This window comes from Pinus tabuliformis, chromosome 5_2 (genome assembly GCF_031772625.1).
Source record: "Pinus tabuliformis cultivar Carrire ecotype Pingquan chromosome 5_2, CPIR1, whole genome shotgun sequence".
Lineage (NCBI taxonomy): Eukaryota > Viridiplantae > Streptophyta > Pinopsida > Pinales > Pinaceae > Pinus > Pinus tabuliformis.
In genome coordinates, this window is record NC_142306.1 from 423,490,516 (window position 1) to 423,507,155 (window position 16,640).

General features: G+C 31.9%; 1 protein-coding gene across 1 annotated transcript; it reads right to left on the minus strand.

The window, feature by feature from the left end:
- Positions 1-5,442: 5,442 nt before the first annotated feature.
- LOC149159401 (putative leucine-rich repeat receptor-like serine/threonine-protein kinase At2g04300) lies at positions 5,443-12,244 on the minus strand. The gene is made up of 16 exons (XM_089434294.1): positions 12,148-12,244; positions 11,394-11,934; positions 10,625-11,109; positions 10,095-10,221; positions 9,932-10,003; positions 8,352-8,420; positions 8,168-8,239; positions 7,971-8,039; positions 7,812-7,883; positions 7,657-7,728; positions 7,083-7,521; positions 6,755-6,881; positions 6,597-6,662; positions 6,268-6,457; positions 6,002-6,134; positions 5,443-5,911 (listed from the first exon to the last, which is right to left on the minus strand). The coding sequence occupies exons 1-16, from the start codon at positions 12,242-12,244 to the stop codon at positions 5,678-5,680; spliced, it is 2,865 nt and encodes a 954-aa protein (XP_089290420.1). The 3' UTR covers positions 5,443-5,677.
- Positions 12,245-16,640: the final 4,396 nt, after the last annotated feature.

Here is a 16,640-nt window from a genome sequence, read left to right on the forward strand (position 1 = left end):
TAGTTATGAATGTTCAGGGGGGTTTTTGATTTGTATTTGAGATTGGGTGGTGGGATCCTTAAAGCAGATGGATAGGATGATGTCTTTAGACCATTGGGCTATGGAGTCAACAAAAAGGTAGCAGAATTGGAATTAATTCACTCAAGGGAATGTTCAAAGGGCAAGATAGTGGAGTAGAGTGCAGGTCTTTGGGCCAAAGGGGTGAAATAGTCTTAACCAGGGTGAGAGAAATTAAGAATTCTCAGACCGAGATTAAAATAAGGAACAAAGGGTAATCAGAAAAAAAGGGCAATTAAGAATCCTTTGCTATATATTATAAAGAAACAACCTAAACTAAGGAGCAATTAAGAATTCCTTAACTTAGATATTAGTAGAAAACATTTATATTCCTAACTGTCAAAACATAGTATAATTAAAAAAATTCTGAGATATTGTTCTAGTTATAGCATTCAGATTCAGAAATACATTAAAGATTGTGGAAAAACTTTAAGAAAGATAACAACAACATGAGAAAATACTTATCTGCACTTCGTTTCACACATGAATCCTGTGAAATATCTTGTCTTTATTCATCAGTCCAGCTTGCTGGCCCAGTCAGTGATATAATAGCTTTACAGTCTTTTGATCAAGAAGTCTATAGAAATTTCTAATAATCCACCCAAAATACTTCAATTGAAGAAGTATTTATACAAATTCTAAACTGAAATATCTTGAAAAAATATCAAGATTGGTTTTACAAATATCTCAAACTGTTTTACATTAATAGAACTTAAATAAAGGACACTCAAAACTAATGAATCTATTTGGCACTATATTTATGGATTGAGGGTGACAAAGAAGAGAAAGTCAAATTTGATAGCAACTCTTAATTGATGATGAGGCTTCCAAGTCACTAACTGCCTCCTTCCTCTGTGCATTCTGCCCCAGAAATTTTGCAAACTTAGGGTCCAGTGGTACCTTTGTATGTCTCAATCTGAGATAGATATGTAAAAAGTGAAAGAGTTTATTGTATATAAGTATGTCATTGAAATAAACCTCTTTCAGTTTCCCAAACTTCAGCTCCAGATGTTCACAATATTCTCTCCAAAAAGATGTCAAAAACAAGACTTTGCACAGTCCGAAAAAGAGGCTCTGAAGATATGCATTTATCTCCTTTTTTGTAATACATGTGTAAATAGTGATATAGGTCTTTGTATATTGGCCTTTTAGGAACACAAACCTCCTCTAGTTTCTCAAAATTCATCTTGGATTGGCCACAATAGTTTCTGCAAAATTATAACTTAAATAAGAAATTTATGGAAAATGTACCATTTCTGCTCTGTTTTTCCATCTATCTTCACTTTGATTTTTCAATCTGATACACTTTTATTGATACTCTTTCATCTCATACACTTTTACTTTGATGACTTGTCAATATCCTTTAATGTGTTTTTACTTTTACTGTACATTTTAATATTTTACTGTGTATTTCAACAGTAAATTATTTAGTTTTTTATATGTATCAGCATAACGTAATGGATATTGATCAAATTATTGTATGTTTAATCTGTTTGTCTTTTGATTGTATGCTCTCTTTGGTTCCTTTGTTTTAACAGTCAATGTCTTTGTGTGAATGATTTCTTTCTCTGTTATGTGTATAACTGTTTTCTTCTTCTGAATAAAGGTTTTTTAATAGATTTCCTTCCGATTCTTGGAGTAAACAAGCTTTGTGACTAGTATCAAAACTATTTATCCAAGGTTTGGTATTCTGCTAATTACCTATAAAATACAACAATCATTAAAAAAACATAGGTTGGCAGGAAAGGCAATTGATGGCTTTATTGCACAGGGATGTTTGGGGAAGGGGTTGTGGCAATGTTTTGAGAGTAATCAGAGGTTGAATTGTGTTGCAAAGGTTCAAGGTGGCGCTAGAAGGGTTTGATAGGTTTTTACTGTGAAAAGGGGCAAAAGGAATGAAAATGAGGGTTTTCAGGGTTTTAACGAACAACTTTTTTAAATTTGGTGTGAGATTAGCTAAGTGAACATTGATGGTCTTGTCTTATGCGGGGAGGCAGTTTTCCAAGCCATTGCACCACTTTTGTGGCGAAGGTGGTATTGAGGAGGGGTCACCCGATCTATCTCCGCGCCTAACACATAGCATTTGGGGTTTGGGGGAAAACCGCTTTATCGGGCATGTAACGTTCGGCCATCGGGCGTGGCTGATATGGTTGTGCGTCGTTTGATTTGGGCGCAGATGATTGGATAGTAGTTGGGTGGCAGACTATCACGGAGGAAATGGACGGATGTTTATGGAGGGCCCAGGGAATTTAATTACGGCTGATTGTGATTATTGCAGGGTTAATCATGGGGTTAGGGTATCAGACGGGTTTTAATGAAGGGTTGACTTAACTCGGCGAAGAATTGATGGGTTAAGTGGGTTTCATCAGGGGGAATAGAATAAAACTATAGTTTATAGTTAAACTACGGGTGGGGATAATACATAGAGATTTATTTATATAGGATAAACAGGGGATTATGGGAGCTATATAATTAAATTAGAAATTAATATGAAATGAAATGAGCGGAGATGAAATAGTATTAAGTGTAATATAATATTTGTACATTTCCTTAACATACACTTAACTTAGGATAAAATCTTTTGTGGGTTTTCAAATATGATGGGATTTAACATGGTATTTCTCACTTTTCATAGGCTAATGGAGTTTAACTTTAGGAAAAAGAGTTTTATTAGAGAAATGAAGGGGGATGACTTTCATGAAGGGGATTCTAACACTTGATGTCCATAAGTCATTAAGCCGAGGGGTTCGGTCTAACCAAAAGTCAGAGAAATGCTTTGAGCCTCTTTGACTTGAAGGATTAAAAGTACTAGAACATGCTTGTGGATAGGAAATTAATAAGAATAGGGGAAAAAATGACTGAGGGAGAGTTAATTAAATTAACTTTTAAATCTTTGCTTTTGCCTTGATAATTGATCATACATATTAGCACATGTGTCTAAGCATGATGAATGTGTTTTGATCCAATCAACTTTATACTTCAACAACCTTTTTTCTATTTACCCATTACCTACCCTAATTTTATTCTTCTTTATACTTATTTGGGTGCATTTAGACTAGCAAACCCTTATCACCATTTTTCTTTTGAAAAGTAATCTATCTAATTCTAACCTTATATCATCCAAGGGCTCAGATTAAACTGATGAGCTCCTTTTATTTTCTCTACTTATCTAATGATCTGCCAATATTAAATTGTTTGGTCATATTTTATTCTCTAACTATAAACATAAAATTCAAATAATGAGATAACCATCAGAGAAAGAGGGTTCCAATAGGTTAAAACCCAATGACCCTAACTGCCAAACACCTAGTAAGTAAACCAAATCTCCTTTGATGTAGTCCCTCACAATGTAACCACAACCCCTGTTGATTAACCACCTAGTTAGTTTGTGACCACTTTGGACTATCTAAATTCCTCATTGGAGACAAAATTATCCATGTGACCAAGACTTACTAAGAAGTCAATCATTTATGACTTTGCCATTATGTCAAAACCCTAAGAAACCAGTTAGAATCACCTTTAGAAACTTGACTCCAAACACCATTGAAACCCTCTTTCAAGCCCTAGTATGCCTCCATGCCCTCAAAACTTTGTTTGTTACGAGCTAAGAAATTCAACAGGGAGCACAACAAGGAAGTTGATAGGATTTCTAAGGAAGGCCTTCAACTTAATCGATGGCTATGGTCCATTAAAGTCCTAAATGATGAACACTTTAATAATTCTCGGTTACAGTCACATGTTTTTTTTGGAGTTGTTTGTTTTCATAAAACGTATCCATCATTTTTCTGGACTATTGTAGACCCCCCTTTTTTCAACTAAAAAAGTGCGCCTGAAGCAACTCTCAGGCATACATAGTTCTACTTGGGATTGGACCACGTGACTTGTGGGAACCAAACCTCCACACATAATCATTGGACCACAGCCTCAAGACTCTCCTCGGTCAAATGATGTACATATGATTATTTTGGTGAACAATTTGATTTCTTTAACCACTAAATGGATATGAGAAGAGCCTATAGAGTACACAATTGAATGTGTATATTGAAAATGTAATTTTGTTTAACTTATAAATGAAATTTATGTTTTTCCAAAGAAAAATGAACAATAATTTTTTTTATAATTATAAAGAATTAACATATGCATTATATATTGTATGTAAAATAACATATGGCTTTTAGGAAATTTCAAAATTCATAATCATATATAAATAAAAAATAAAATTTTGAAAGCTAATTCATTTTATCTTTTTACATCATATTCAAATTCACTGTAAGAATATCTTGAATCATTCCTCCAAATTCACAAATTGTTATTTTTTTATGCCTACATTATTATTAACATTCCATAAAAGATCATCATTAAATTGTAACCATCTTCTTATTATTGTTAAATTATTATATATACACCTTTATAAATTAGAACATCATTAAATTGTAACCATATTATTATTATTATTAAATTATTATATATACACCCTTGTAAATTAGAAAATCAATAAATTATAACCATTTTATTATTATTAAATTATTATATATACATCTTTGTAAATTATATTTATTAAATTATATTTATTGAAAAATAATATATATTTCGAATTTGTTTTAATTCTTAAACTTAAACTATTTTAAACCATATACATATACAATTATTGAGTTGAAATTTTCCCATAAGTGATAAATATTAATCAAAATATTGTAAAAATATCAAACTCTTTAAAATGAAAATCGAGAACCAATCCTTAACCAGCTCCATAAAATCATAAATCTTATCTCGAGTCTTGAAGGCTACGTTCGCTTCTCACGCTGCTGATTTATATATTATACTAATTGGGCTTTCAAGAAACTAACATAATTTGTTGAGAACGTCCGCCTTTCATCTTCGCAATCAAGAGGAAGCTGCGAATTTGAAAGTGCGAATCCTATTGACAAATAAAATGCATGACCATGGGGCTAACAGTATACTCAATAATCTTACTTCGTAGATTCACGGGAGTCTAAAATTGCATAACAACAATTAGATCTTTTAAAATTGTTTTCGAGAGTCTAGAATCATTTTATGATCTAATATGATCTCCAGTTATCAAAGTTGAAATTTTGTTTATATAATTAAGTAGGTCAGTTATCAAAGTTAAAATTTTGTTTATGTAAGCCCAAAAAAAATATCTTTACAAAATGTTTAAATGATGTGATTCATAAAACAAATTACACTTAAAGAAATTAGATCCCTCTGAACTCATATTAAATCCATATTTAAAATAAATCTATACTAATGTACAAACATATCTTTTTTTATTCAGAGGGGAAATCCCCTTTGAAGAAGCTATATATATTACATCATGGTACAATTTATTTACAACGAGATATTCCAAGCATATGTTGCATCAACAACAACCCAGCAAATACAATAGCTGCACAGCAGCGCGAACATGTATCACGAGTCGAACCCAAGTGGAAAAGCTAATAACCTGCAGTCCCATCCACGCTGGATAACGACTGCATACCTATGTACAAACATATCTACCTTATTTAAACAATACACTACCTTATCTAAACAATACACTGTTATTGAACTACATTTGGAGTCAAATTCTTGGCAATTCTCCATTGCATCCGGATCGAATTTATGAAAGTACATTAGAAATAGTGTTGCAATTCCCTTCAATTTGGAGAGCCTCCCTCAGCTCTGCAACTACCTCACTAACGCTCGGCCTATAAAACGGTTCAGCCTTAACACATCTCATGGCTACTTTGGCAACACGAGTGACTGATTTTATGTCGTAATTTCCACACAACCTTTCGTCTATAATTTCTTCTATTTTGCCAGGAATTGCATCCATCTCCACAAAAGGTGTAGCCTGTAAATAGCCTCGTATTATTAATGCTAGTTTTTATGCGCTACAAAACCTTTTTACTACCATTAAAAGAGTAATGATTCGATTCCTTACCCATCGAATGATGTTTAGTTTATCTAAAGAGAGTTTTGCATCAATAGGTTGTCTACCACATATGATCTCCAGCAAAACCACTCCAAAACTATACACATCACTCTTCTCGGTCAACCTTTCAGTGCTAAAATACCTGTGAACAACACAATCCAAATAATTTCTTAGCCAAAGAAATACCCCCAAAAAGGAACAATCCAAATAATTTCTTAGCCAAAGAAATACCCCCAAAAAGTAACTATATGAAATAGTAAAAATGTGTGATATACTCTGGGTCAAGGTATCCTGCGGTGCCTTTCACCATAGTGGTAACATGAGAAGCCTCCCCAGCAGTCCATATCCTTGAAATACCAAAGTCACCAAGTTTTCCTTTCAAATTGCTGTCTAGAAGGATGTTCGCTGCTTTTACATCCCTGTGAATAATTTTTGGGGTACAAACTGTGTGCAGGTATTCCAGTCCTTCAAAAACATGGTGGGTGGATTACATAAGAAAATTGATCATACATTATTTTCCTTTGAAAAACAAGGGAGAAGTCTAAACGCAAAATCTAAAAATATAATGTCCATTAAAACCAAGGGAGGAAAATCAAAAAACTACCCTGTGCTGCATCTAAAGCTATTTTGACCCTTGTTTTCCAACTTAGTTCCGAACCTGCATTAGGACCTGATAAATGAAAATATGAAGTGAATGAGAATCCGTCATCTTCGCTATTCTATCACCCATTCAAGAAAACATTTATATGAGAATATATTTACCATAAAGGCGGTCTCTTAAGGACCCTCCAGACATGTGCTCGTAGATAATCATAAGTTCTTGGGATTCATTGCAATACCCAAGTAAAGACACCAAGTTTTCGTGCTGGACTCTCGAAAGAACATCAATCTGTTTATCAAATGAAAATAAAGTCATGAATTTTACTATATATGGTTTTCTGTAAATATGGCTAAAAACAATATAAAAATGAAGTTAGAAGTTGAACTGGTTATGGTTAAAAACCCTATATGTGATTGAAGATAGAAATTGAAGTATAAGACTATATACAAATAGAAGCATATTACATGGTTTAAGAATTCTCAGAATTACCTCGTTCAGGAACTGTTTAACTCCTTGTGTGGAGAACAAGGTGAGAACTTTGACGGCTATATCCGTTCCTTCCGGCAATTTACCAAAGAACACAGTTCCGAAGCCCCCTTTGCCGATATTTCCACTAAATTTTCCTGTGGCAGCAGTCACCTGATCTAGAGTGAAGGCATAGGCCTTCGCTGAATTTGACACCATAATCGTTGGGTCAATCGATTCGTTGGGGGCAGAGTGCACAATCATTTCTACCCCATTGCTTTCAGTTGTGACACACTCTTTCTTCTTGGGATACAGAGCAATACCCACTATTAACGATAGACTGATGATTAGAACTCCGCTGAGTGCTATTCCGAGGACTAGGTATTTTATCAATTTCTTATTGGGATTCTGTGGTGTATGTCCTATTAGATCAGGAATAGATAGAAAGGTGTTTCCAGAGTATCTGGTACACATCAAAAAAAAAATTTTTCAGTAAAATTAATTCTAGAATTTCAACTGTATTAAAGCAAAAGAAATTCCAAACATCAAAATACATTTTAACTAAAACTAAAGATAAATAAAATAAATATGTGATTACTTGAGTTTCAATGAATGCTTGTGCAGAAGTTGAGGAGCAATTTCACCACTAAAATTGTTATTCTCTATAAACCTGTAACAATCATTCACATAAACATTAAAAAGCAATAGGAAATGGACAATTTGCATAAGGAGAAAAAGGGTAAAGGGACTTACAACTCTTTAAGGTTTTTAAGTTCACACAACCAGTTTGGAACACTACCATTTAGGAGATTGTTTTGTAAATGTCTGCAGTACCAATAAAACGATTGATAACCAATCTTTTGTGGTCGAAAGGAGCAACAATGTCAGAAATTTATGTTGAGAGAAACTTACAATTTTTCTAACATCGTTAAATTTGATAAGTCTGGCAAAGGTCCCATTAGATGATTATTGTCAAGTACCCTGGTTATTTGGATACCAATGGATCATTGTCAATATCTCTTTTTAAAAAAATTACAAATTATAATTAATGGGTCGTTATATCTCTATATATATATAAAACAAACAAAATAGAAGAAAGAAAGACTTACAACTCTTTAAGGTTTTGAAGTTCAGATAGCCAATCTGGAACACTGCCATTCAGGTTGTTGTTTCCTAGGTGTCTGCATTATGCAGAAAATGATTGTTAAGTGATCTTTTGCGAAAATTCACAGGGGAAGTCTAAACAATCGCCAATATTAAAAATATCAAAAATTATGTTGCGCAGAAACTTACAGTCTCTGCAACATCGTTAAATTGGAGAAGTCTGGCAGAGATCCCGTGAAATGATTATTATCAAGTACCCTGGTTGGTTATTACAATATCAATGGATCATAGCCAATACTATTTTAAAAATATTTACAGTATAATTATATTTATAAATAGAAAAAAAACACAATATAAAAGGCTGTCCCTTCTTAACCAGCTTCATTATATTTATATTTAGAGTAAATTATTGAATCCAGTTTAATTTAAAATTTATTTATTGTTATTATAATTTTTAGATTAATGCTAATAAGAATGGGTGTTTGTAAGTGATTTAGACCATTTAAATGTTTTGATGTTAGTTTTTTAATCCACACTTTAATGTGATAAAATATTGATATATTTTATCCCCATCCAACAACATAGAAAAAACTTAAATTTATATTAATTTTTAACATATTTAATTTCAAATTTATATTAATTTTTAATATATTTAATTTTAAGAACTAAAACATTTAAAGTTTTTTTTCTTCTGAAGTTTTTGAATATTATAACAATAAGTTATTTTAATTCAGGTATATTTTTAAGTTCTATTGAGTTTTATTATTCAGAATATTTATAATAAACAAGTTTTCATTTATATATATATTCAAAAGACTTTTAATTATAAACGTGTATATTTAAGTTCTAAGTATGTATGTTTATATTATAAGTAAAATTTAATTAATATATATATAATTTAACTAAAATATATATTTTTAGTTTTTAATGAGTTCTTATTTAATTAAATAGGGTAATTATAATAAATAATATATATATATATATATATATATATATATATAAAAGTTTTTATTAGTTCTTAAAATAAATAACTTTATATATAAGTTTAATAAAAAGATTTTTATAAACATATATATTTAATTAGTTACATATTTAAATTGATAAATCTAATAAACAAATCAATTAATTAATAATAATCATTTATCTTTAACCTTTGGTTATGTCAATTGTAGTTGAAGCTCAGTCAAAGGTAGTCTTTTTTTTGGTCAAAAGTAGTTGTTTTTCTAGCCATTTGAATAGTCGGTCTCTCTATTTAACTTGCTACCATGATCTCATATTGTCTTCACGTTGAACCACACTTGTTGGTTGGATAATGGTGGACAAATAAATTTTGATGTGATTATGGCCGAAAACTTGTCTCAAAAACTCATGTTCTTAGCAAAAATTTGAAGTTAAGAAAAATGAAAATACCACCCAAAATAATTTCAAAAATAATTAAATTATTTTTTTTATATTTAATATTTAATTATTTTATAATTAAAAATTATTTATAACACATCATTTCATAAAATTATTCATATTAAAAAAACTTGACAAATTGTCAAAAAAAATAAAAAATAAAAATTATGATTTAAAAAACTAAATATTTCAATATTATAAATTTTAAATATTTCTAAAATAATTAATATAAATTTATTTATTTAAAAAAATTAAACAATTAATATAAATGTTTTTTAATTAAAAAAATACATTAATACAAATTTAGAAATTTATGAGAAGTAAATTGTACAGAAGGAGAAGAAGAAAAAAAAAGTCGCACATATACTTACATGTTAACTAAAGCAGTCAATTTTCCAATTTGCTCAGGTATCAGTCCTGTCATATTCCTCTTAGACAAATTGCTGACAACAAAAGGATTTTCATGAAACATCACAGTTTTACAATTCCGTATAAATGCAATGAGTGGTAAACAACACAAAGGCTTAAACTTACATTTCAGAAATTCTTATTGCAGAAGAGTCGTGATTACACGCAATCCCATCCCACTCGATCAAAAAGCAAGGATCAGAAATCCATGCCCTCATATCAAACATCTCTTTCATGGCGACGAGAGCTTCAACTGTAGTTTAGGAACCATCTGGTCAGATATTCAATTATTATACTTAACCATAACCATATAAAATTGCAATCAATGTACGCCCATAGGAATCTTTGGAAAATGTGCATATAACTCATATACTATTTTTATCATTTAAAGAATATGATTATGAAAGTTAATGCAGATTTGAGGAATATTTGTGAATTCGCTCAGTCAATTTTTTATTCCTAAAGTTTAACAAATTAAAAACCTTGAATAAATAGTTAATATTCATCATTTAAAGAATATGATTATGAAAGTTAATGCAGATTTGAGGAATATTTGTGAATTTGCTCAGTCAATTTTTAATTCCTAAAGTTTAACAAATTAAAAACCTTGAATAAATAGTTAATTTGGAATATTAGAAGTTCAGTGAGGCCCTTACCATCTTGGAGATATGTTGCCGGTTGAGTGTCAAACAAGGTGTAGTACTCCAAAGCGTTGATTATAGGAGGTAGGGTGTAGTTAGTTGCCATCACGAAGGCGAATTGGAAGTCATCTGTTTGATTGGTTAGGATTCTGAGCTCCAGAGCCGAAAAACTTCGTGGGAGAGTAATGGTGTCAGACCCTTTTTCACCATTTATCATGACGTAAAATGATCTGGATTCAGACTTATCTAGCATCTGGATCTCCGCAAAATACAAAACCAGTAATGATTTATTCCCTCCTTCGTCGAATGGTCCCAGAGAGAATTGAGCCGGTTCTGAGTTGTTTAAAACCCACGCAGTTTGCATGACAAGAGGTGGAGGAAGGTCTTTGGTATTGTTGATTAATGTGGAGTCAGAACTTACAGGCTCTCCAATGTCTAAGCTTGAGACATTTAAAGGTACAAATGGTGTCCAGATGCGGTCGAAGGTGTCCTGAGGATACCTTCATGATTCACCAAACAAAGCGATTAAGTTCAATCATTAAAAAAGAATCAACTAGCCACACTGCATCAAAATTTACTCTTGCATATAGACGTTCTTTTCAGCAGATGGCATCAATGGTATAAAGATATATTTTCCAGTATAAATTATAAATTTATTCCAAAAATAGACCAACCATTTATGATACCATTAATCTGAAAAACATTATCAATAACAATGATTATCAACACCACTAGGTAGGTAGATAACTATGATGGGTAAATATATAAAGTTCAAAATGCTTACCTAATTTCCGAATTGCCACCAATATCAGTTCTCCATATGTATTTCAATATTGTCCCTGGCTTAACCTGTCCATACATTCCATCTTGCAGCTTCCTCAATTCAATAGTAGATATAAAAGGATCATCAGACTCCAAGGTTCTGACCAAGCAAATGTATAGCACTGTGCCAGAACTAGCCAATATCCTTTCACCATAAGTTCCTTCTAGGTCGACTGTTAGGTTTCTTATATACAACGTACCGTTTGTTTCAATAGAGAAAGCGAAGCTTATCTCTGTTTGGAGCCCACTGTAATTTCTAACAGTGGACCATGATTTCGAGAACGTTAACCTTACGAGGTAAGGCACGTGAGGTTCTACAGGCAAGTGATAGCAAGATTTGATGAGAGGCTTTGGAAAGAAGCGTAGACCATAGGATTTCTCTGTCTCATCCCCTGTGTTTGCTCTCTGACCGAGGTGGTCTATGTAATTATCATCAGTGACCCATCTTATATTGTTTATGTCACTGTAATTTGTGCTACTTCCGCAATCAATACTCAAAAATCCTGTAAAACAATATCAATAGCAAAACAAATAAACAATGAGCACAATAATAATACAATGTATTCAAATGGAAATCCTTGAAATTACTCCTTAGTACGTAAACATATAGAAAAATAAATAAACATTGAGCTCTATAGTACGTTTTATTCAATTGAGATTCTAAGATGTAGATGAAACATAAACACTGTGTTTCTTCATATAGAATTTTGAATGACCTGGTTGAGCAGTGATTGTAATTGCCGCCACGAAACAGAGGAGGATGCATAGTGATGCTCTCCAACCGCCCCATTTTCCATAGCTAATTTCGTCCATCGTTCCTGAAAACGCTTCTGATTTGGAGGAGGAGGATCTCCGCTAGACTGCAAAGTATTGCCGGGTTTCATATTTTAAGATTTCTCTTTTAATGGTGAGACGGATAGGTTAGTGTAAGGCAAGCGTCTGTGGGGGGGCATTTCGGGGAAGGTGCTCACATGGTTCCGAGTCCCCAACTAAGTCATCGCTGGAATATTTGAGGCGTCCCTTCGCTGAACTTTTCCTACAAAATAGACAAATGTTTACCAGAAATGTTATACGATTCCAAACTCTAGAAGTTTTTATTTCGAGACTGCAATGTTGAAAACTAAATATGTCCTTGGCTTCCCAGAAAGGGCCCTACCTCTGCCTCTTAATTCCATGCGAGAGGGCCCGGAGTTGAGTTGAGAGTCCTCGATGACGTGTTAAAAATGTAAGAGACTACTGACTTATTTGAGAGTCGTCGATGACGCGTTAAAAATGCAAGAGACTACCGAGTACCGACTGATTTGAGAGTCGTTGATGGCAGTTAGATGGGTCATTCAATTTATTATATTTGGGTTAATGGCGTGTTAGACGGGTCATTCAATTTATTAGGTTTGGTTGAGAGGTCCTCTATAGCTCAGTTTCAGTTTAGTAGGGTGGATGGGTGAGGGTTAAATGTGAGATATTTTTTAAATTTAATTTTTCTAGATAAAAGAAAGTATAATATATGAGTGATTGGAGATTTTCACAATTAATTATATTGTTAAATATTTCAGGAATTGCATTGTGTAATATGGTTGATCCTTCCATCATTACCGATTCCAGAGAATCTTGTCAAAACCTTGTCACTGAACGAGTGCTGGAGAGCCTTTTATAGAAAAAAATATTGAATTATGTGTAATTTGGCATAACCGTCAATTTTAAATTGAATATATTTAAATAATATATTTGACCAGTTATACTTTATTGATAAAATAATATCTGACCATGTTACCAAAATTAAGAGGCTAATGAAACCATAAAATAATAAAATACAATAACAATAAGACTTTAATTATTAAAATATTAATTAAGACTTTAATTATTAAAATATAAATTAGATGGTTGATTTTTTTGAAAAGAATTGAATCTTAAACTAGTCTAGAAATTAACTTTAGGAGATTAAGAATTAGTTGAGGGAGTAATTATTTTAAGATTAATAATAACAAACTAATGAAATAATAAAATTTATTTTATAAAAGGCATTAGATTTTTGAAAAAGGAATTTGATTTTAAATTAGTTTAGAAATTAAACTTATTAGTTGAAGAATTATAAAATTAATAATAACAACCATAGATTCTATATTTTATCACAAAGTTAAATTTGATAAATGACAAATTTAGTTGAATTGGATCAACATATAAGAGAATTGGGAATTATTAAGATGAAGGGGATTTACTAATTCAACATGCATATATAGATAAAGGTCAAAATAGCATAATAAAGAGGGTAAGATTTAAAGCAAAGTGTAAAAATTAAAGGATTACGAAGATTAATAAAAACTTAGATGCCGAAGAATATTGTTAATAGTTAATAAATATGAATTCTATACGATGGCCAAAATATTTTAGAAAGTAAAGGAAACTAGGGGAAAAATTTTGTTTTTTTTTTTTGAAAAAAGAGAGGCACTTGGAAGTAGGAGACGGTAGTCAAGGGTGGGTCAAGGGTCATTGGGTGAGATGGTGGATGATGGGCTTCCAAGATAGTTAATAAATAAGAATTCTATACTATGACCAAAAAATTTTAGAAAGTAAAGGAAACCAGGGGAAAATTTTTGAATTTTTTTTTTGAAAAAAGAGAGGCACTTGGAAGTAGGAGATGGTAGTCAGGGACGAGTCAAGGGTCATTGGATGATATGGTGGATGATGGGCTTCCAGGATTGATTGTGCCTGTAACCCTCCTCCCTATTAAAGTTATTAGAGTTTTTCTGGATTTCGAGGGCTTCTCGAATAATGCGAGAGTTGTAGAATGTTGCAAAGGCTATGATTTTAGATTGATTGAAGAAAAATAAGTGCTTGGACTTATAAGAGTGTCATGCTATGGAAGACTTAGACAACTGGTTATGGTTGGTGTCACCTATGTGCTCCTTGAGGAGGGGTACTTATAAATTAACATCCATGTTACCATATAAATTAAAATAATGATTGCATAACCATATTTAAATTTAATTAATAAGCCGATAAAAATTTAATATTTACAATATAACAAGATTTGTAATCATGAGTAATTACCATGGATATTATTAACTTCTAAATAAGTTTTTTTACAATACCATGGACTAATGCCCAAAAGAGAAAGATAGAGAGAGGGAGAGAGAGGAGGGAGAGGAGGGAGAGGAGGGAAGAAAATCATAATACCATGGTTTATCAATACCATAGGCCATCTACGTTTTTTATTATTATGTTATGGAGCTAGGCTTTTAACTAGCAATTGCACCACATGTTGCAATGGAAACATTGTAAGGCATTAGCATAGGAAAGAGTAGCCTAGAAGAAGGAAGATGTCGCACCAAAGGAGCGATCGCGAAGGAATGAGAGGCAAATTTTGTTTCCATGGAAGCAAGTCATGGAGATTTCAAATCTATTGATGATAAGAGTGATTAGGAGGTAGACACATTCCAAGGGATGAACCCTCCTGTATCACTAAATTGTCATCAATATATATATACATATATATATATATATATATATATATATATATATATATATATATGTATGTATGTATATGTTCACATATATAAAAAATTTGTTATAGATATTGAATTAGGCAATTGGGGGTGAAAACCCTTTGGTGATTGATATTAGATGGAATCCTAGTGGAAATTGATTATTCACAAAAAATAACTCCATTCAACTTGGTTACACAGTGTAGACATGAAGCTTAATGATATAAAAGCTTCAACAATTTGCAAACACTACACTAATCTCTCTTCTTCCTTATCACCACTCTCTAGCATAAGTTATATGGATTTCTTACCATTCTCAGTAGAAGGCATGCTCTAAGGCTCAACCATTGTGTTCTTTGAAACTATCTTCCCTACAACCTTCATATCATTACATTGCTTTGTACCTTTTTCAAGTATAATTAACATCACCAATTCACTAGTAGAAAGATTCAATTGCTCCTTGATTCTCTTCTGAGTAGCCTCAATAGAGGTGTTAGTCTACCATTCCACTTCGTCATCATGGTCGTCTTGGCTCCCTTGAGGAGATTGATCATCCTCATCAAAAGATTTCTTCTATGTTAATCTTTCCTATGCTACTACTACCTTATGACATTTCCTTTGTAACATCGAGGATATTGATCATCCTCGTCAAAATATTTCTTCTATGCTACTCTTTCCTATGTTATTGCCTTACAACATTTCCTTTGTAACATGTGGTGCAATTGCTAGTCATACAATTTATAGATGTAGTTGTTAATGTATAAAAATAATTGGGTATATTTTTTTTAACACAAGTATGAAAAATGCCCAATGAATTTGTTATGAAGTACTAAGTAAATCATGATATTCAATGTTCAAATCCTTGGGGTCAAACAAAAAAAATCATAAATATGAAAAATATGATATTTCTTTAGTGAGAATAGACTGAAGGAGTAATAATATGCTTGTTAAAGTTCTAAGTTTTAAATCTTGTAATTACACATCCAACTATATTAAATATTGTGAACTTAAAAATAAAATAAATAGAAAAACACTATAAATTTATTATTGTGGCCCAGGTCAGATACAATCCCAACATTGAATTCATTGTTTCATTCTAAAAAATTCAAAATGGATAGATCCCCATTTGAAAACACTCATTATACTATTTCATATATGAATTCACTTCATGCATGGTTTTTTCATTCATCTAGATCTAAAGTGCCACCTTTAAAATATTCTTTCCAAAGTATTCGTACATTCTACTCAAATAAATTCATAAATAACACATAAATAAGATAAGAGTTTACCCCAATAGAAAGGTAGGAAACTAATATCCCTCTAACACCAAACCTTCCTCAAATAGCCCCAGAGGCAAGCACACAAGGCGATTAAGTGGTGTCACCGAAGAGATTAGTGTACTATTTCCAAATTTATATCTTGAAGTTGCCTCAAGATTTTCCATTTTGCCTCATATAAAAAAAATTGACTTGTTTTTAAACTCTGCAGACATATAACCTTGGAAATTAAGCTACTGAGAGGGGGAGATGATTCATAAAACTGTGTCAATGTCTGAAATTTAGAGGGTGTATTGAATGAAATCAAGTATCTCTATTTGTTACTTCTATCTGCTAGTAGGAAATTTTTTAATAGATTTCATAATTATGCCTATGACATGGGCATATATCTCTAGTTTTAGATAGAGTTTGTTGGATATAGACTATAATGTGGGGTATGGTAGATTTCCT

Excerpts from the sequence above, each read along its gene's own strand:
- LOC149159401 (XM_089434294.1), bottom strand. The coding sequence starts at position 12,244 with ATGGACGAAATTAGCTATGGAAAATGGGGCGGTTGGAGAGCATCACTA. Across the intron at positions 11,110-11,393 it reads GGTGGCAATTCGGAAATTAG|GTATCCTCAGGACACCTTCG; the intron begins GTAAGCATTTTG and ends TGAATCATGAAG. Across the intron at positions 6,135-6,267 it reads GCAGGATACCTTGACCCAGA|GTATTTTAGCACTGAAAGGT; the intron begins GTATATCACACA and ends TGTTGTTCACAG.